Source organism: Papio anubis, chromosome 5 (assembly GCF_008728515.1).
Source record: "Papio anubis isolate 15944 chromosome 5, Panubis1.0, whole genome shotgun sequence".
Lineage (NCBI taxonomy): Eukaryota > Metazoa > Chordata > Mammalia > Primates > Cercopithecidae > Papio > Papio anubis.
The window spans coordinates 10,117,232-10,138,863 of record NC_044980.1 but is presented as its reverse complement, the minus strand read 5'-3'; the positions used below and the strand labels follow the sequence as shown (position 1 = coordinate 10,138,863).

The 21,632-nt window shown below is 39.6% G+C and overlaps 2 protein-coding genes and 1 non-coding gene across 7 annotated transcripts in view; 1 reads left to right on the top strand and 2 right to left on the bottom strand.

The window, feature by feature from the left end:
- The window catches only part of CTNND2 (catenin delta 2), a 942,602-nt gene that overhangs the window by 881,157 nt on the left and 39,813 nt on the right, over positions 1–21,632 (top strand). For all 5 annotated transcript variants that reach the window (XM_031666708.1, XM_031666706.1, XM_031666707.1 and 2 more), the window contains 2 exons: positions 11,202–11,412; positions 16,087–16,171. In XM_031666708.1, the coding sequence (XP_031522568.1) occupies positions 11,202–11,412; positions 16,087–16,171 (296 nt within the window). The remainder of the gene's footprint in view (positions 1–11,201; positions 11,413–16,086; positions 16,172–21,632) is intronic.
- LOC101016418 (iron-sulfur cluster assembly 1 homolog, mitochondrial) lies at positions 5,932–6,669 on the bottom strand. Its single transcript, XM_003899505.5, has one exon. The coding sequence runs from the start codon at positions 6,592–6,594 to the stop codon at positions 6,205–6,207; it is 390 nt and encodes a 129-aa protein (XP_003899554.2). The 5' UTR covers positions 6,595–6,669; the 3' UTR covers positions 5,932–6,204.
- LOC116275055 lies at positions 6,924–7,031 on the bottom strand. The gene has a single exon (XR_004184028.1). It is a non-coding gene; the product is annotated as a U6 spliceosomal RNA (small nuclear RNA).

Sequence of the window (21,632 nt, the reverse complement as noted above, 5' to 3'; positions counted from 1 at the left end):
TTTTCTTAAAGGACCAGCAGCTTAAAGCATTCTAAGAGTGTTTTTTCATTGGCAATTTTTTAGTTTTCTTGTTGTAATTACATATATAAGGACTTATTTGTTTACATAAGCCCATCAAATTAGGAGTCCCATTTATCAGTCTCGTCCAGAGAATAGAAAAGTTATACCAATTTCTAGACAGAGAAAATGTTTATACATATACAACAGAAGAATTCCCAGCAAACTCTTGGGTAAGCTGGAGGATTCAGGAACTTATAACTGGATTTCTTATCTCATATGTGCTATTTTTTTGTAATCCTTGTCAAGTCCATTGTGGGTTGAACCAGGGGATACATGTTAAGATTTATTAACACCTTTTTGTCAGCACATGTTTATTGGTATATTTCTGTATTTCTGTGTGACTTTTCTAACTTTTAACTTGAAAAAAATTATAGATTCACAGGAAATTATAAAGATAGTAAGGGAGGGTCCTATGTATCCCTCAGCCAGTTTCCAGCAATGGCTATATCTTATGTAATTGTAACACAATAAATCATGAAATTAACATTATAATATGTGTGTACAGTGTCATCACATGTGTGGATTTGTATAACCATCAAGGTTATCAAGATACAGAATTATTCTCTCAGCCCAGTGATATTTGTTGTACCATCTTGTCATAGTCACACTCTTCCTAACTATCCTAAACTCCTAGCAACCATTAATTTGTTCTCCATCTCTATAATTTTGTTATTTCAAGAATGTTATATAAGTGGTATCTTACAATATATAACCTTTTGAGATTGGCTTTTTTCACTTAGCATAATATCATTCAAATATTTTCAGATGATAGCATGTAGTGTTCCTTTTGATTGTTAAGTAGTATTCCATGTGTTTTGTTTTAGGGGGAAAAAAAAAGATAAGCACTCAGAACCTTCCAGATGTTTCCAGAGGTCAGAGATCTCCGGACAGTCCAAAAGAGACCTTTCCCATGTTAACAAGCATTCAGACATTTTCAGTAACTAAGCAATACCATTTTGAATGCTTCACCAATTTGGTCTATAAGCCACATTAGCCAATTTTAAAATATATTATTTTTGCATATATTTTTCCCCTTTGATGATAGACTGTGTTTAAATTGGATATATTTATAGTGTGCAGATGACAGATTTCTGTAAATTAAGCTCCAAATATTTCCCAAAAGAGAAATGAGAGACAAAACATTCCAGCATTCTAAACATCAAACAACCTTTTATATACAGAAGGAAAAAAACTCTTTCATACTAGCTTACAGACATCCAATCACACAGAAATCAGCTCGTCACTTTTATATCATCAATTATTGCTGAAAAGTAAATTCAGAGAGGGGAGAGGATTCTAGGCTGATGGAGAAGTAGGAAGCACCAGGAATCTGTCTCCCCACCTAGACACAATCACATTGGCAGAATCTGTCTATTAGTCAGGGTGCTCCAGAGGGAGAGGACTAATAGGATATATGTATATATGAAAGGGAGTTTATTAAGGAGAATTGGCTCACATGACCACAAGGGGAAGTCCCATGATAGGCCATCTGCAAGCTGATGAAGAAAGAAGCCATCAGTGGCTCAGTCTGATGCCAAAAGCCTCAGAAGTAGGGAAGACAACAGTGCAGGCTTCGGTCTGTGGCCGAAGGCCCAGAAGCTCCTGTCAAACCAATGGTGTAAGTCCAAGAGTCTAGATGCCAAAGAACCTGGAGTCTGATGTTCAAGGGCTAGAAGCATCCTGCATAGGGGAAAGGTGAAAGCCAGAAGGCTCAGCAAGCTATCTTATCACACCTTTTTCCACCTGGTTTTGTTCTAGCCATTATAGCAGCCGATTGGATGGTGCCCACCCACTGTCTCTCCCAATCCACTGACTCAAATGTTAATCTCCCCTGACAACACCCTCACAGACATACCCAGAAACAGTGCTTTACAAGCCACCTAGGCATCCTTCAGTCCAATCAAGCTGGCACCTAATATTAACCATCACACTGAATGTAACTATTTTGAAACCCTGGAGTCTATTGAAGGCTTAAAAATTTCAGAAGATTTGGACAGTAAAGTGCAGTTTATTTGGTCAATCAGCTTAGCTCAGCAGTAGCTACCCATCCCCCACCCCTCAGCCCTGTGGCAGGTAGCTGTGCACATGTTCCTAGAGCAGCTTACTTGCCGCTGGCAGAAGCCAGAGTTGGCACAAAATACTGTGTCCTGTAAATATTGGGGATCTGTTCTTTCTGCTGATTGCTGCTTCTCACTACAGAGATACAAACACAGAGGCAAGCAGCCATTGTTGCACACACACATACCATGATTGCAAGCCCCTCCATCTTTGGCTGAAGTTATTTTCAGAGGATTTAAAGAGCTGACACACTCACCCTCCTCATCCACTTTGTTTTTTTCTTTTCCCTTTTTGGGAGGCAGTCATTAAAGACTAGCATATTCAAAAGCAACTGCATATACAAGAGAAATAAGAGAGCCATTGTGCTTGATCAGGGAAACTCTCATGCTCAGAAAACATCTGTGAAGATCTTAAGGCTAATTCTTAGCACAGAGACGGCCTAAAACAGTCAAAAACAAAACAAAAACAAAAAAAATAACAAACCCTGAAAAAGAGGAAGAATCTGATTTCCAGATAACCCATTATTACATTCCAATTTTAAGTTTCAGCAACAACAAAAAACCAGAAGGCGCACAATGAAACAGGGAAGTATGACCAGTTTAAAGGGAAAAACAACAACAATAACAACAACCAGAAGCCATAGCTGAAAAATGGCACAAAAGCAGAGCTACTAGACAAAGACTTTAAAACAACTGTTTTAGAGATGTTCAAAAAATTAAAGGAAGATATGGAGAAAGTCAAGTTAAGAACATGATGTGTGAACAAAATGGAAACATAAAGTCATAGAAAACCTAAAAAGATACAAAAAAAATTTAGAGCTGAAAAGTACAATAATTGAAACGAAAAATTCACTAAAGAATTGCAAAGGTAGATTTGAGCAGGCAGAAGAAAGAATCAGCAAACTTGAAGTTAGGAAAATTGAAATTATTGACTTTGGAGAACAGAAAGAAGAAAGATCGAAGAAAAGGAACAGAGCTTAAGGGTTCTGTGGACATCATCAAGAGGATCAAATACGCACTACAAAAGACTCAGGAGAAAAAAAGTGAGAAACGGATAGAGAGATTATTAGAGGAAATAATGGCTGAAAACGTACCAAATTTAATGAAAGGCATAAATATAAACATTCAAGAACTCAATGAGATTCAAGATAAGCTCAAATATACCCAGACTGAAACACATTAGAATCAAATTGTTGAAAGACAAAGATAAAGAATCTTGAAAGCAGGGAGAAGTGACTCATCACACACAAGAAATCCAAAATAAGGTTATCAGCTGATTTTTAAATCAAAATTTTGAAGGCCAGAGGTTGATATAGTCATGGTGCTGAAAGCAAAAAAACTATCAGTCAAGCATCCTATGTCCAGCAGAAGTGAGGGAAAACCTAAGACATTCCTAGATAAACACAAACCAAGAGAGTTCATTACCACTAGACCTGCTCTGTAAGAAATCCTAAAGGGAGTCCTGCATGTTGAAATGCAAGAACACTAAACAGTAATTCAAAGGTATGAGAAGAAATAAAGATCTTAGTAAAGATAAATACATGGGCAATTATAAAGCTCATATTGTTTTAACAATGGTTTATAATGCTACTTTTGTTTTCTATGTAATTCAATACATTTAAGAAAAAACAATCACTAGTTTACAAGCTAACATTATTGTGACTTTGTTTCATAACTCTACATTTTTTTCTACATAATTTAAGAGACTAATTCATTGTAAAAAAAAATTATGTTTTGGACACACAATGTTCAAAGATATAATTGTGTGACATCAATAACTGAAAAGTGTAGGATGGAACTGTAAATGAGCAAAGTGTTTATATGTTATTAAAGTTAAGCTGGTATAAATTCAAATTATAATGGTATAATGTTAAATGTAATCCCTGTAGTAACCACAAAGAAAATCATTAAACTATATACACAAAAGAAAATAAGGAAATTAAAACATTTAACTACAAAAAACAACACAAAGGAGATAGTAATGCAGGAAATTAGGGACAAAAACAGCTATAAGGCCTATAGAAAACAGCAAAATGCTAGAAACAAGACCCTCTTTATGAGTAATTACTTTAAATATACATGGATAAATTCTCTAATCAAAGACAGAGACTGACAGAGTGCATTAAAAAATAGTATCCAATTATATGTTGCCTACAAAAAACTTACTTTAGATTCGAAGACAGAAATAGATTGAAAGTAAAAGAATATTTGTACATCCATGTTCACACCATTATTCTCAATAGTGAAAATGAAGTATAAGCTAATTCTTCATCAACAGAAGAATAGCAAAATATGGTATATATACACAATGAAATATTATTCAGTCTTGAAAAGAAAGTTCTGGCTGGGTGCAGTGGCTCATGTCTGTAATGCCAACGCTTTGGCAGGCCAAGGTGGACAGATCACTTGAGGCCAGGAGTTCAAGACCAGCCTGGCCAACATAGTAAAACCCTGTATCTACTCAACATACAAAAAACTAGCTGGATATGGTGGCACATACCTGTAATCTCAGCTACTCAGGAGGCTGAGACACAAGAATTGCTTGAACCCAGGAAGCAGAGGTTGCAGTCAGCTGAAATTGCACCACTGCACTACACCCTGGATGACAGAGTGAGACCCTGTCTGGAAAAAAAAGGGGGGGGATTGTACGTTCTGACATACACTACAACATGGATGAGCCTTAAGAACATTATGCTAAGTGAAATAATCCAGTCACAAAAAGACAAATCCTTTATGATGCCATTTATGTGAGGTACCTGGTTGTCAAATTCATAGAGACAGAAAGTAGAATGGGGGTTTCCAGGGGCTGAAGGGAGGAGTTGGGAAGTTGTTTAAATGCTTTTAAAGTTTCAGTTTTGCAAGATGAAAAGAGTTCTAGAGATGTATGATTGTAGAATGATATGAGTTGACATAATATCCACAAACTATATAGTTAGAATGGATAAAATGGTAAATTTTATAAGTCTTTTACTGCAATAAAGAAGTTTTTTAGAAAAAAATAAACTCAGAGCACCTCAGCAAAAACCCACAAGTCAGTTTTAGCAACTCCAGAAACAAGAGGGCCATAGAACTACTAAGACCTCGAAGACAAAGGGGTTGTGATGTTTGTCATCTAGGGTTGCTCTCTAGTCCAGCTGACCTTCTGGAAAAATATATTTTCTCTCATCAGTTTGAGACATTAAAGTTTATAATGGTGCACAACAAAGACCATCTACACATAGGACTCCATCAGTGATCAGAAGAGATCTATAATAAGTGTCGGAAGGGACTCAACTGACTTCCCTGTTGCCTGTTGCCTTAGAGAATACAGGTCTTTAGACCATAAGACCACCACTCAACATTCCTGCCACCAAAGCGAAAACCAAATGGTAGTATGCACATCAGTAACAAACACAGGCTTACTTCAGAAATGGAAATAGAAGGTCATAAACACAACATGGAAACAGAAGCAGTCAACGAGAGCAAGGCTGTTACCTCATCATGAAATCCCCGCCAGCTCCTTTCTGCACAAGCGCTCTGCAAGGAGTGCCTTTCTTGGGCAACACGGTTTGTTAGGTCTCCTGAGTGAGTCCCTCAGGGTACCTTGGTGTGCCCAACAACGCTTAATGGAAGATTTCGAGAATGAAGCATTGCAAAGAGAAAATAATCTTTACTTGCAGTTTTTCAAGGAAATCTGGATTTAGAAAACTGGTTCACCAAATACAAAATACAGGTATTTGAAGGAAACACACACACAGTGGAAAGCGTAGCAAAGTTCCAAAGTTGTAGTTAGTCCATCACTGATGAAAATATAGTCTTTTTTTTTTTTTTTTGGATAAACAGGTGCCCAGGAAGGCAACTTTAATGAAACTGGTTCTAAAACAAAGGATGCAAGAGACCTAAATGATCCAAACAGAGTGATGGCTTCTCACTTTCTGTCCCCTATAGAGAATACAAATATCATTTCTTCTGGAATCCAACACACTGGCTTCATTTTCAAGATGTATCACTTTATTTTCCAGCATGTGACAGTCACACGATTTCTGCAGTGAGCAACAAGGCTTCCACGAGCTTTCCTGGAACCTACGGCCAGAAGAGTCCTGAGATTTCAAATATTAAAGCTTTCTCCACAGCTACAAGTCCCTTTGATGTTTGGGTTATTGAACACAAACTCACTGGATAATTTGTCTTCAACATAGTCCATTTCTGTTCCTAAAAGTGTTAGCTGTGCTTTCTTTTCGATGAATACTCTGACTCCATCTTGAATAACTTCTTCATCAGAATCTCCTTTTGTCTTTGTATATTCTAGCGTATAAGAAAGGCCGTTACAGCCCCTGGTTCGGACACCAACTTTTACACCTACATGCTCAGGCTTATCTTTAAGAAGTTGTTTTATCTTGTTTACTGCTGAAGGTGTCAGAGTGAGGGCTGCCCGGGTGGGCTGCAGCTTCCTCCTGCTCACAGCCCGGACAGTTGCCCGGACTAAGGAAGCCGACATCTTCGCCGTCCCGGCGCCCCGGTGCCTCGGGCCGGAGGTCGGCCACCTCAGCCTCTCTCCATGGACACGGCGGGCGCATTCGAAAATATAGTCTTTTTTCCGCACAATTATATTATCACCAGGGGTCGTCTCTTACCAGTATTGCAAAAATCAGAGATATAGTCATTGTTATTAGAGACTAAGTAACTTAAAAGAAATGGCCCAAGGATTCATTTCTATTGGGAACTTTAGCAAGAAAGAGTGATTTTGTTTGTGATAGTGATGGTGGTAGAGTCTTGTTTTGTACTGTTTCGATCTGACACAGCAACAAGCTTTTCTTTTTTAAAAAACAAAATATGGAACGCCTCGCAAATTTATGTATTATCTTTGCACAGGGGCCATGCTAATCTTTCTCTGTATCATTCCAATTTTAGTATATGTGCTGCCAAAGCGAGCACCATGATTTCCCTTTTTCAGATGTGATTCCATGATAGTGGATCATTGGTAGCACATTTATTCAAAATAGAAGCAAGGCAAGGTATCTACTGTGCTTTCATAAATCTAAATATTCTTTGAACCTGATGACCTGCTTGTCTCTCTGACAGGATTTTGGTATGTGATTCTCTCATATAAGTAATATAATTTTGCATGTTTTTCTTTGTGTGGAAAAATAAGATTCAACTTATCCATTAATATTAAGCTTTAAAATTCACTTGGTTCTTATTACCCTCTGTGTTATTCCCATGTGAAATCTCTGAATCATGTTTCCCTACATTACCTCAACATTTCCATGGGCTCCAAGCCCTGTCAGTTACTTCTTAAGAATTTCCATCATGGCTGCTCCCATGTCCTTGATCTCCCCATGACCACCTTTTTGTAGTCACAGGTTCTTCTTTTTTCCTGAAATATTATAGTGTCCTGACAAATGAATGAATCACTCTATTATTTTCAGTCTGTGTCATATCTTTTACTTAACCAAATTAAATCTAGAAGAAGGTAGAGTCAGTTGTGCATGGTGGCTCACATCTGTAATCCCAACACTTTGGGAGGCCGAGGCAGGCAGATCACTTGAGGTCAGGATTTGGAGACCAGCCTGGCCAACATGGTGAAATCCCATCTATACTAAAATTCAGAAGTTAGCCAGGTGTGGTGGTGTGTGCCTGTAGTCCTAGCTACTCAGGAGGCTGAGGCAGGAGAATCGCTTGAACCCAGGAGATAGAGGTTGCAGTGAGCTGAGATCATGCCACTGTACTCCAGCCTGTACAACAGAGTGGGACTCTGTCTTAAAAAAAAAAAAGAAGAAGAAGAAGAAGGTGGTGCAGTCAGCTGGAGCAGCCATCTGCAGTGGTTACTGGTGCCTGCTCCTTTTCAGGGCCTAAGCAGGTCATTCCAAGACAGGTACCTCCTCTACCCCATGCCAGGCTCAAACACAGGGGGAAGCTTATGCTCTGCATCCACAGAGAATCTCAGTGCACCACAGGACCACAGCTGCCCTTTCTGTCCCTGGGACTGTGAAGAACTGTGCACAACCTCCACCTGGTGATCCAGCCTCTTTCTTCCCCAGTCCTAAAAGAACCCTACCTCCATCCATTTCTCTCTCTAAAAAGAAAAGGAAACAATTTGATCACCTTGATGGTGTCAAACTATAAAAAAAAGTTTGAACCACCCACTTTGCAGTTTCCTGTTGCCAATACGATCCTCCAAGAAAGGGAATTCACTTCTTTTACCCTCTGAAGAAATCTCAGACCTCAAAGACCCAAAAGTCTGCCTGACCAGTAGAAGGAGAGGAGTCAAGATTCCTCCTACTGGGTAGCAAGAATAACTTTCTGGCTCTTTCAGGTGTTTGGAAACTTAGGTTAAAAAGACAATACAGGATATGGAACAGTTATAGAAACACACTCCCTTGAGTTGTAGTGTTTACAATTTCACTAGAAGCCTAGAAGAAGGAAGCATTATTGTCGAGAAAAAGACTGTATGTTTCTTCCACCTTCAGTTTTACTATTCTGAAACCTTCCTTCTTAATGCACCAGAATTCTTTTTGTAAAATATCAAGTTGTTCTTGTTGCCCCCTTGACATACCACAAAAAATCCTAAATGTACACCTCCTGAATCAAGCCTTCCACAACAACTCCAGTCCTATCTAACTTGTGTCTTCCCTGAACTACTGTTATAAACATACAACGCAAGGTCACTTGCGTCTGTAATTATTCTATGTCGCGTATTTTATTATTTCCCTAATCAGCTTCAAACACTTGAAAAAGCTAAAAATCTTTTCTTGCTACCCAAATTTCTTGTGAAGATAGGATGTAAATTTCACTGTAAAAAGACAGCATTTTCAACACATAATCAAAGGCTAAAAAAGAATTGTAACCTTTTAAAATAATTAACAAACTTTGCCCCGAGGTTTCCTTCTCCATGCAATAATATTACCTGGTTTGTTTCTTTACTTGGATGATCAAAAATATAGACTAAAATATATCCCTCCAGATAGACTGATAAATAGACTTCATGAAAAATCTCCAATTGCCTAGTAAAATGTCAGTGACCTATACTGGAAATACTAGAAATAAAATAATTCCAATGAGTTTCCTCGACAGTAAAGTTGGGGTAGGTTAAATATAACAGTTACTCCTGATCTTTTCCATATCATGGGGCACGTGGAAAACAATAGCACTTAATGGCACACTGGGGTGAGCAGAAGAGGCTGCTCTGCAGGGGTTGGGTACCCTGCCATCTGCTTATTCTCTGTAAGTAAACTAACATTACAGGGACACCTGCATCTTAATCAGGACTCAAGGGTTGGAAAGTCATGGAGGATGAGACTACATCTTCATATTTATCTGACATAATTTTCAAAATGATAATACCTACAAAACTAAAACATACTACAGCCAAATTCTTACTCTCTCTTCTTTTTTGGTTTTAACCTTGACAGTGCCCAAGGTCACAAAACCAGTTCTCCATACACAGTCAAGGGTGTAAATGTCCCTGTATATACAATGACTGGAGTATTTTTTCAGTGATTTTGCCCTTCCTTCATCACTTTCCTTATAAGGAAAAAAAAGAAGGAACACATTGATCATCTCATGTGTATGGAGCTCAAATGTGTGTTCTAATGATTTGTGGGGGTTAATAACCTGATAGAATCTCCAGCATGGTGAGCCCTACAAAAGTAAACTCTTAACCAGAGTTAAGGCTGATTTAATGATAAACAGATAAACTATTTTAGGTGCTGTCATTAGAAAATAAGTATGCTACGTTTGGGGGTTTGCAGGCAAACCATTTTTGTCGGACACTTCCTCAGCTATCATCAAGTGAATGAACACACTTTTCTATTTCAGTAATTTAAGCATCAGCATTTTCTCTCTAAGCTAAAATAAGCCACCTAAACATAGGATAAGAGCAGATACCAAAATTACAAGGGCCTGTGTTTGCCTGGAATTAAGATATCATCGCCTACTCTCACAAGGTTCCCTTCCTGCTGCCAGGCACCATGCGCCAGAGAATTAAATAGCAGAAGAAGACATTATTTATAGATATATATGGAGGTGAAATATTTCAAATAGCCTTTAGGAGCTAGCTAAGTATGCCTAATTGGGGCATGGGAGACAAGGAAGGGATCTAACTTTGAGCACTTGCCAGTTCCGTCTGAAAAATGTGAGAACGGCCAGCTTTGCTACAGGCACTCATTTACTTACTTCCAGAAGTCAATTAAAGGAGCAGAACTGGAAGCTGCAGGTGGGATAAATTAATTGTCTTGCCGGGTTATTGGTAATGCCTAAAGTGCTTTGTAAACGAAAAGTACTCCATAAATATATCATTAGAAGCACCTTTATCATTGGGAATAGTAAGATTAATAATGCTAAAGTGAATTAAGGAAGCAGAATTAGATTGTATTATATTTTTCACACAAAAACACACCAAATTAGTAAGTGTTACGTGGTAGAACTACACAATAAAATTCCGTCAGAGAGACAAACAGCTTCGGGTTACTGTAGTTCAAAGGACACACAGTTATAGATTGTCAAGTACCTCTCCTGCTTTCAGTGTTTTCCTTTGCTGTAAATGAATTGAAACTCAGTACTCATATATGTGATCATGTTCCCCACACGTTTTTGCTTTGACTGTTTTTTAAAAATGCAGGTCCCGACATAGCTTTCATTAAGTTATTTTTGAGAGTTATGTTAGAATTCCCATACATTTTTCTTGACTTCTATAAACATCAAGCGAGAACATAATAATAGCTAATACCTGTTGAGTCCTGTGTCCTTGTTCATTTCCATACATGCAGTCATTTATGGTTTATGGCAACCTTGTATGGCAGGCACCATTATTGTCTTACTTTAGAGATTGAAAAAACTGAGGCTTCAGAAGCATGAAATAACTTGGCCAGTGATTTGATCCCAGGTCAATGTAGCAGCAGAGTGGATGCACTGCCATGAGGAATGACTGCTTTTCTCTGTAGATGTGTCCTGAACTACCCAATAGAGAACATTCAGTGATGGGAAACAAACAATACTGCATAAACATGGTCTCTTGTATTCTCTTCTCCCCCATACCCACCTCTGCCACTATCTCTGCCTTCACCTTGACCTCCTTTCAACTCTTCTCTTTATTTTCTTTGCCAGGCAAATACGCCATGCGAGACCTAGTCCACAGGCTTCCAGGAGGGAACAACAGCAACAACACGGCAAGCAAGGCCATGTCGGATGACACAGTGACAGCCGTCTGCTGCACGCTGCACGAAGTGATAACCAAGAACATGGAGAATGCCAAGGCCTTACGGGATGCCGGTGGCATCGAGAAGTTGGTCGGCATCTCCAAAAGCAAAGGAGATAAGTAAGTTACTTGGTGACGCCATATCTCTGTCCTGGTAAAATTGGTTCTGAACGTGCCTTTCAACTCCAATTACGGGTAGTACTATGACTGTCACTGGAAAGCATTTGTCTCTGAGAATCAAGAGAAGGAAAATGGAACATGGTTTCCAGTCTTCTCTCTTACTGTTGGTAAAATGGACTTGACGATCCAGCACACCCTTGTGCTCCTTCCACATGGCAGCAGCACCAGTTCAACCTGGATACGTGAAGGCATTTTGTTTTGTTCCTCTGTGGTGGGAAGTCAGTGTGTTGATGATGTCTCTACATCCTTCTGCTCTGTGCCTCTTCAGCTCTGCAACCAAGTCAGGTCCACCTTACCAACATCACAGTAGCCACCAAGTCATAGCAAGTCACTGTGCAGGAAGGATGGGGGAGGAGACAGGGCGTGATGGAGTCAGAGAACCCAGTTCTAATCCAGTACCCTCCCTTACAAGCTATGAGATGTGGGGCAAATATTTAATTTAACAAGTCACTATGCCTATACTTTCCAGTCTAAACCTAAGGGAGAGGCTGTCACAATATGCTAGCTGGAAGAGGTGTTGATCGAATCTTAAAGAATGAGTGGAAATTTCCCAGGCAGTGCCGATAGTGGTGAGAAAGGAGGGCCTTCGTGCAGATAGAACAAAAAGAGATGAGACTTGGTGTCAAAGCAACTGCACCTCCTTGAATAAGAATGCCTCCCAGTTTTTAAGAACCAACAGTATCTTACTATATACAGCCAGAGAATAGATTCACAAGCCAGCGCATCGGTGTATCAGCAAGGTGTCAATTTCACAGAAACCTTCACTAACCTTAATTAAATTTTGCCCCTTGGAAGTCCCTCGATGTAATTAAATAAGATTAAAAGGGTAAACATTTTGTTTTCAAGAGTCTGTTTCTTGACTTTTCATACCCTGCCAAGCCACCCTCGCCCCCCATGCTTTTACCTGTAAATGTTAAGTCATTTTGCTTTTGTTATTAAACACTTGAGGGACGTACTTTGAGACTTTCTGGAAATTCTGTCTCATTATTTCACTTAATTCAGGATAGTACCAGTGTATTATAGAAGATTCAGAGTTCCTGTTTCAGCACCCAGAGACCTCCAAATAGGCTCGCTCAAGCAACAATTTTGCGTTTGGATTTGAATGTTTTCTCATATCAAGTAGAAAAACCCCACTGGACTCATGTAATAATTGCACAGTGGGGATTGTCGGCTCGAACTATGTCTTGTGATATTGTACTTCACAATTCAGCGCTATACTACGTAGGCAGGAAACCATATGATTTTCTTTTTTATTTAGCTTCAATAGACCTTTGGAATCTCTCATTGAAGCGCTTACCTGTTTTGAGCATTAAGAGCTCAATATGGTAATGCTTTTTTTTGAGCATACACACCTACACACATAATAAAACCATAGTCTGCAAAACAATCTGATATATTTTTGTCTATATTCATGAGACATTCAAAGATTAAAGTATTTCCTCTGAATTATACAGTTAGAGAGCTTTGAGGAGTGGTTTGGCATATATTAATTCTCTCCAACTGTATAAGCATTCCTACAGCAATAAGCATCACTAAATGGGCCCAAAGAGGAAAAAAAAAAAGGTTTTATTGAGACCTATGGTCAAAGAAAATTATTTGGTGAAACTAATTTAAAAATCACTTGAAGAAACCATCTATGAAATGACACATATCCATGCTGCTAAGGTCCTGATAAGCTGGGTCCAATCTTGATTATTGTTCATGGGAAGATTTTTTTCACTAAAGATGATCCCATAAATGCCCTTTAATTTGGCTGAAAATTTCTTTATAGAATAGGTGCTCATTCTATCTTGTTGTTCCTTTATCTCTTTTTCCAATGCCAACAGTCTAGATGTACGAGTTTAATAAGAAGTGTTAAATTGGATTGAATCAAGCATCTTCCTGGTTACAGTTCTCCCGCTTAGTCAGTCTCATTCACTGTTTCATGTAGTTTATCTCTTTTTTAGTATATATACTGACTAATTTGGAGATCAAAACAAGGTTTTTATAACTACATTTATCCTCGTGTCCTACCTACACTTCAGTTTTATTATTGCTTTTCACTGCTCTTAAAACAAAATGAATTCAGAATTGCTCCAAATTTGAGCATGAAACTCACCATTTCTGACTCAATTCTATTATGATAGTAGGCATGGAGATTCCCGTGGACTTCTAGACAAATTGTAAGGAAATAGAATTTCTTTATTGAAAATCAAATTTTTGGAACTGAGGATAATTTAATAATTAGGAACAGTAGGAATACAAATACGGAATAGCTTATTTATAAAATGATTGCTAATCTGCCCACCCTAAATTATTCCTTAAAAACTTATTTCTAGAAATAAGTTCAGTTCAAACCTGATTTTGTTTGTGATAGTATGGGAAAACACAGATGGAAGAAACGTGCCTTGCTATGATGCTCTATTTTTATGTATTTATACATGTTCTTTATATATATATACAAGCTTAAATATGCAGTGATGTTAATGAGTCAGACTGGCGAGTTGCCAGTCACAGTCTATGAGAACTGCACAACTCACAGTGTCTGGCGGACACAACCAAGGGGGCTGGTGTTCTGTGATCCGGCCGCTGGCACAGCTGTGTTGACAGCCACAATGAACTGCACCAACTGAAGTCCTCCACCCCTGACATGACAGCTCTGGTGAAGATCAAACTCCAATTGTGTAATTGTTATTAACTCTTATAGTAGTCTTGTACTCGCCATTTTGAAATCTTGATTACTTATTCTTTCCACATCATTTTAAACATCCATTATGGACATTCTATCATGTTCATCTGTCTCAAGAATACATTTGGGTTTTTTTCCCCCCAATTTTAACAGTTATATGGGACGTAGTGTTGAATGTGTCACTGTATTTTGTCATAAGATGGAAAAGCTATTAACAGTCTCACTGTTACTGTCAGTAAAGAACTGTGTATTGTGGCTTGGGTTATAATCACTTGTCACATTAGAAACACTCAGTTGTCCAAGCCCTTCAATCCATACTTAGAAGAGTTTTTCAGGTAGAAATTTCTATGGCACCCGTCTAGTGAATGCATCAAAATTAAAGTCTAAAAAGAAAGCAAAGTTTCTTTGACCTTCACATGTTAGTATAATACTGTGATGTATTGGCATTTTAATTGAGAGGTTAAAACCTGCTGTTCATTACACATTCACAGTCTTTTTTGGTTTTGTAACTATGCAAAAGATAGAAACAAAAGACTACACTTTTGTTTCTACTCAGAGGCATTTTTGCATACTAATTATGTTTCAACTACACTATCATGACCTGAATATTAATATATGTTTTTCTAGAGTTGCTTGGCTATTGTCATGAACAAATATTTAACTAAATGATAAAATACAACAAAACATCACATTTAATCTTTGTTCAGCATTGACTATATGAGAATGAAATGCAGCTTCATCTGGATTCATGAAAAGATCTAAAATTCTCTGTCTTTAAGTCAAAGGAATTACAGGCATACCTTAGAGATATTGTAGGTTGGGTTCCACACTACTACAATAAACAAATATCTCAATAAAGCAAGTCACACAAATTTTTTGGTTTATGTTATAGAAATATCTTCTTTCCTTAAAAGTCATGAATCAACTTCTGCTAGCTTTAAACTTTTCTCCTGTAGCTTTTTTACCTCGCCAAGCCTTCATAAAATTAAGAGAGTTGGCTGGGCACGGTGGATCACGCCTGTAATCCCAGCTCTTTGAGAGGCTGAGGTGGGTGGATCACGAGGTCAGGAGTTCGAGACCAGCCTGATCAACATGGTGAAACCCCATCTCTACTAAAAATACAAAAATTAGCTGGGCGTGGTAGCACGCACTGTAATCCCAGCTACTTGGGAGGCTGAGGAAGGAGAATCACTAGAACCCGGGAGGTAGAGATTGCAGTGAGCCAAGATCTCGCCACTGCACTCCAGCCTGGGCAACAGAGCAAGACTCAGTCTAAAAAAAAAAAAACAAATTAGGAGAGTTAGGGCCTTGCTGTGGATTAGGTTTTAGCTAAAGGGAATGTTGTGACTGATTTGATCTTTTATCCAAACCACTCAAACTTTCTCCATATCAGCAATAAGCCTGTTTTACTTTCTTATTATTCATGTGTTCACTGGGGTATTACTTTTAAATTTCTTCAAGAACGTTTCCTTTGCATTCATAACTTGGCTCACTTTTTGCCACAAGAGGCCCAGCTTTTGGCCCGTCTTGGGTTCTGGCATGCCTTCCTCACTAAGCTTAATCATCTCTTGCTTTTGATTTAAAGTGAGAGATGTGCAACCCTTCCTTTCATGTGAACACTTGGGAGCCATTGTAGGGTTATTAATTAGCCTAATTTCTACATTGTTTTGTCTCACGGAAGAGGGAGGCCAGAGGAGAGAGGGGAGGAAGGGCCAGTCTGTGGAACAGTCGGAAGGAACAACATTTATTGATTACAGTTGCTGTCTTAGGTGGGCGCAGTTCGTGGTACTCCAAAACAATTATGGTAATAACATGAGGGACCGCTGATCACAGATCACTATGATAGATATAATAATAATGAAGAAGTTTGAAATACTACAAGAATTATAGAAATGTGACACAGCTGTCCCACTCACATCTTGCCTTTCCTGTCTTTCCTTCATCAGACACTCTCCAAAAGTGGTCAAGGCCGCATCTCAGGTCCTCAACAGCATGTGGCAGTACCGAGATCTGAGGAGTCTCTACAAAAAGGTAAGGCTGGCTTCACCTGGGCCCTGAGCCCAAACACTCATTGCGGGGCCCTGAGACGCGTCACAGACGTGGAGGGCACTTTCCCACAGCCTCAGTCATTGAAACACAACTGAAACGAGAATCAGTAAAGAAGCCAGAAAAGAGGTGATATGTCCCCTGAGTAGCTCCTAAGATCCGTGAAGTTTCTGGACTGGACAGACCCATGCTCGCAGGGTGTTACCCTAAATCATCTTACAGAAAAGGAAATAGGCTCATTTTCCTGAGCTTCAGTATTCTACAGTAGACTACAAAGTAATGACAGAGGGATTTGGGGGAAAAAAAAAAGCATCAACAAATGTTAACAAGTAATTTTGGAAAAAAAATATATGGAAAGATAGATATATATATGGAAAGATATATATATATATAAAGAGAGATGGCCGGGCGCGGTGGCTCAAGCCTGTAATCCCAGCACTCTGGGAGGCCGAGGCGGGCGGATCACGAGGTCAGGAGATCGAGACCATCCTGGCTAACACGGTGAAACCTCGTCTCTACTAAAAAAAATACAAAAAACTAGCCGGGCGAGGTGGCGGGCGCCTGTAGTCCCAGCTATTCGGGAGGCTGAGGCAGGAGAATGGCGTAAACCAGGGAGGCCGAGCTTGCAGTGAGCTGAGATCCGGCCACTGCACTCCAGCCCGGGCGACAGAGCGAGACTCCGTCTCAAAAAAAAAAAAAAAGAGAGAGATGCAGAGCACATCATTCAGGGAATCAAGAACCGTTGCAGACTAGGAACATTGAATAGGAGACTTAACTGTCTGACCCATGTCACTCTGCCCCTGAGAACCTCGCGGTGTTACTGGCCAGAGGGAAGAAGACGGTGCTTCCGGTGACAAATGTGGATCACCACGATGCTCGGCATTTGTTCACTGCACTCTCACAAGGCAGGCAGGAATTCATATCACACACTTCCAAAGAGTCTTCACCCCCAACATGGCTCAAAAATGCCTTAAGAGAAAAAAGTCACATCTAGAAAGTTCCATTCAAGGCCTCATTTCCAAAATCTTCTCAATAAGGAATGCCAAACTTTACTCTTTTGTTTAGGAGGGGAGAATTTTTTTTTGACGTTTCCCAAAAGTTGTTGTTTTATTGTGACAAGCCCCACAAGCATGGGAGTTTAAATCCGAGTTAACAAATAGGGGTAGAAGGCCATGCACAGTGGCTCACACCTGTAATCCCAGCATTTTGGGAGGCTGAGGTGGGCAGATCACCTGAGGTCAGGAGTTTGAGACCAGCCTGGCCAACATGGTGAAACCCAGTCTCTACTAATAATACCAAAAAAAAAAAAAAAGGCTGGGCGTGGTAGCAGTGCATATAATCTCAGCTACTTAGGAGGCTGAGGCAGGAGAACTGCTTGAACCCAGGAGACAGAGGTTGAGGTGAGCTGAGATCGCACTACTGGACTGTCGCCTAGGCAACAGAGCGAGACTCCATCTCAAAAAAAAATATATAGAGAGGGTAGAGGACATCACCAATAAGCAGGGAGAATGGCATAGGCATTGGTCTCCATGCAGGGATTCAGGAAGCACAGACAGGACTGCAAAAGGGTGCCTGGGCTTCCATCAGCAACTGCCCACAGCACCCACCTGCAGCCCCCTGGCCACTTGCAGGGAGTGGGAAAGCCAAGATCATTGCTGCCTCCATCCCCATCTACAGCCCCCATCCCCCAGGTCACTAGCCACTCACTGGCCAAGGACATGGGCCCACAGTAAGGGGCTTGCATCATAGGGAACGAGACCCATCTTGCCAGAGGGAAAATTTGTCTTTTTCTAAGCAATGGGGAAAAAAATAAATGTTTAATAGCTGTCTCTACTAAGTTAGAGTCTATTTCTAGATTTCCCCCAAGGCCTTTCTAACTTCCCTTAAGTATTCATTACTTTGCACTTTAAGTTTTATAAGGTGTACCCTATATATTTTTCTTTCAAAATTTTCCTGTTCCCTAAGAGGAAGTGTGTTTAAGTTGAAACAGAGTGCAAAATGAAGTGGAGGTTCTAGATCAGTGAGAGTCATCCCTCAGTATACACAGGGGATTGGTTCCAGGACTGCCGCAGATAGCAAAATCCGTGAATATTCAAGGCCCTGCAGAAATTAGTCAGCCCTCCTTATACATGGGTTTTGCATCTCACAAATGCTGTACTTTTTATGGGCATTTGGTTGAAAAAAAATCTGCATATTAGTGGACCCATGCAGTGTAAACCCGTATGGCTCAGGGGACAACTGTTAAGTCCTTCCCGAAGCATTTTATATAACAGGTTAGCATAAGCCATTTATCTACAGTGTTTTGGCTTCCATTCTATTTTGTTTGAAATTCCTATCCCAGCATCCTTAGTTAATTCCTTCTTGAATTCCTCCAGGAGACAAATGAAGTCTCGCCCAGGAAAGAGTCCTTCAGTTAAACAGGCAGCCAGAAATAAGGAACATGGTATAAATTAGAAAGCAACTGGCCATTCTGAATCAATGGCTCCAGAAGCTCAACGAAATATTGCTGCGTGAAGTAAAACCCTCTTTCCTTTAGATCCCCCCTTCTGATACTTCTGTGCATTGTAGGGAAGCAGCTTTTAGAGACTTTCCAGACTCTTTCTTGAATAGTCATATGAGTCTTCCATCTTAATGTTTTTCATTGTTGTTAGTAGAGTTCAAAAAGCATAATTGTCTGTCTGTTTCCATGAAAAAAAAAAAAGGATGTGTTGACAGGAATTTCTTGAGCTAAAACTCAAGAGCTGAAGATGCTATAAAATATGTTTCATTTGAAGAGATTCGAGAAGGATGGGCTGAACAAATGAATGGTGATGTTTTAGTTGACCTATGATTTAAAAATGTTGAGAAAGAGCTGTTCTTAATAATTTCCAAATTATGCAGTTGTGAAATGAAAGGAAGATCTTTGTACCCAGTATCATAAGTGCTGCTAATAGCAAAGCTCAAAATTCAAAAAAGCTTTTCTTTTGAAAAGCTCCTTTGTGAGAAAACCAAATTCATTCATCTTTATGAATTGTTTTTAATCAGTGGTGAAATAGATTTCTATTTTGTTCTTCACTGACAATTTGCATATCATTGAAAAAAATGTCTGATCCATATCTTTTAATTATCCATGCTTCAAATCTATTTATTAAACATCTATTGTAGGCTTAGCAAAGGAAGAGTTCCAAAGGAAAACATAAGATATGGGAAGAAGGTACTAGGGGTAAAGATGAAATATGAAACTATAATTGGCAACTTCATTCAGTTCTGAATTACATACTACAGATTTTAAAGTGTGAATTAAGGGAAAGAAACTTGTAGACCAAGTCTTGAGAGGCATTTATGGAGTTTGCACAATTAGAAGGTAAGAGATAAGGACATTATGGATAAAAGGGAAAGCGTGAGGGGAGAGATGGAAATTGGATTGAGAGTTACATGTCCGTGGAACAGAATTCAGCACCATCTGTCATGCTCATTTTCTTATCATACCCAGGCACAGAGGCCAGGATGTTGTTTCATTAGCTCACCTACTTTATGTTACCTAGAGAGACACATTCTGATTCAAATCAGAATATTCTTCTAGCAGGGTGTATTGATTGATATAAAACTATGCTTGATTCATGCTGCATTTGGAACCAAAGCATATTTATATCATCGGAACCTTTGACTTTTGTGAAGCTTGGCCTTTTGCGTTATTTTCCCCTAAAGAAACATCAACAGGTGTAGGAGAATGTGATCACTTGCAGGCTAAAGAATGCATCACCCTTTTAAAGCCAGTCTTTAGATAACCACAAAGAGAACTTCAATGTTCTGCGTCATTGCAGAGGATATTTTCTAAAGGAAAAGAGGATGTGCCATAGGAAGAGACTGGATGTCGGGGTACAAGAGAAGCAGGAGATGGAAAGTTCTTGTCTTTTTTGAACCTTGGGACTTAAAAAGAAATGAAGTGACTGAAATAATGGGGTGCTTATGTTTGACTATGGTTGGGGAACTGTCAGGATGGCTGGTTTTGAAGGACAGAAGATGGGTGAGGGGGAAGACATAGAATTAAAATATTGTAGAAATCATCATGTATAAATTCTTAGATGATACCTTAACAATCTGCACAACATCTCCAAGAAGTACTTGCATTGGTTGGGACACAGGCTAAGTGTCTAACAGAGAGACCCAAAACTATAGGAGCTGAGACTACACATGGATCCCTTTCCCTCTTATGGAGCCATACGTGCTCAGGCAGGTGGCCCAAGGCCAGCAGGTGACCCTGATACCTGTCGCATTGCTTTGCCTTGCAAAAGAAATGTCATTCCTGCCTGTGTAAGCAAAGGACCCTGGCTCTGCCCACTTCTCATTCCAGCCCATAGGGTGAGAGAGGGGAGAGGGGAAGGCAAGTGGCACAGAAGTTGCCAGTGTCGGGCTCACACCCCGGGGTGAGAACTCAGTCCCATCGCCACAGCCCCCTGCCAGGGAGGATGGGAACAGGGGCAGCATAACCGCTGCAAAAGGTTTGTGGCAGGAGAAGAAAGGCAGTACCGTTCCAAAAGTCGTTTTCTTCTCAAATGGCTTTAATGTCAGCTGTAATCACAACCTAATGAGGCATGTTATCCCATTTTGGGGTAACTGTGATCATCCAAAACTTCTTACTTGTATTAAGCAACAATCTCATTATTTGCAACTTCTGTACTCCGAAAGCTGTACTGGAAAAGTCTAATCTCTCTTCTCTGCAATAGCCTTCCTGGATTTGAAGCTAGCCATCTTTATCTACAAGGTCATTTCTTTTCTAGGTCTAAAATGTGTAGGAGAGGAATAGAAATATCCTCCCTCACCCATCGCTAGGTTCATGACTGAAGCCCCTATAATGAAAAGCAAATTATAGTAACAAGAGAGAAGGCATACAAAATTATCTGTATAATTAGATAATTACATGAGATAGTTACATGCCAATTAATTACATGAGAACCTCTATAAGGAAATAAAGGCCCAAAGAAACAGGTAAACTTGTGTATTTTTATGCTTAAGTCTGATGGAGAGTGGACACCCATGGAAAAGTCTGATTGGAGGACAAAGGGGTATGATCTAATGGTGATAAACGGGGGGATCTTCCAGATTCCTCTCTGTGCCCCTGTGAGTTCAGAGATAAGGATGTTCCTTTGCTCCAGTATAAGGAGGCACCTCTCGAATGAGGGTTTTATGACCTGCTTAAGGGAAGAAGCATGAGAGAAAGGTGAGAGAAACCTTTCTGCCTTTGTTGTTTTCCCAAATGCCAAGGTGCCATATTTGGGGTTAGCATGTCCTAAATCCCATCACATGCTAAATTCTAATATGTCAGCCTTTCCACAGCCTTCACCATGCTATCCTTTTTTGCCAAATGCATGTAAGTTTGTGTCCCTTTGGTAATATAGCACCCCAAAATGAATGTATTCCTCCAAGCTTGTTTGAAGCAGAGGAGAATAGAACAGACTATGCTTTC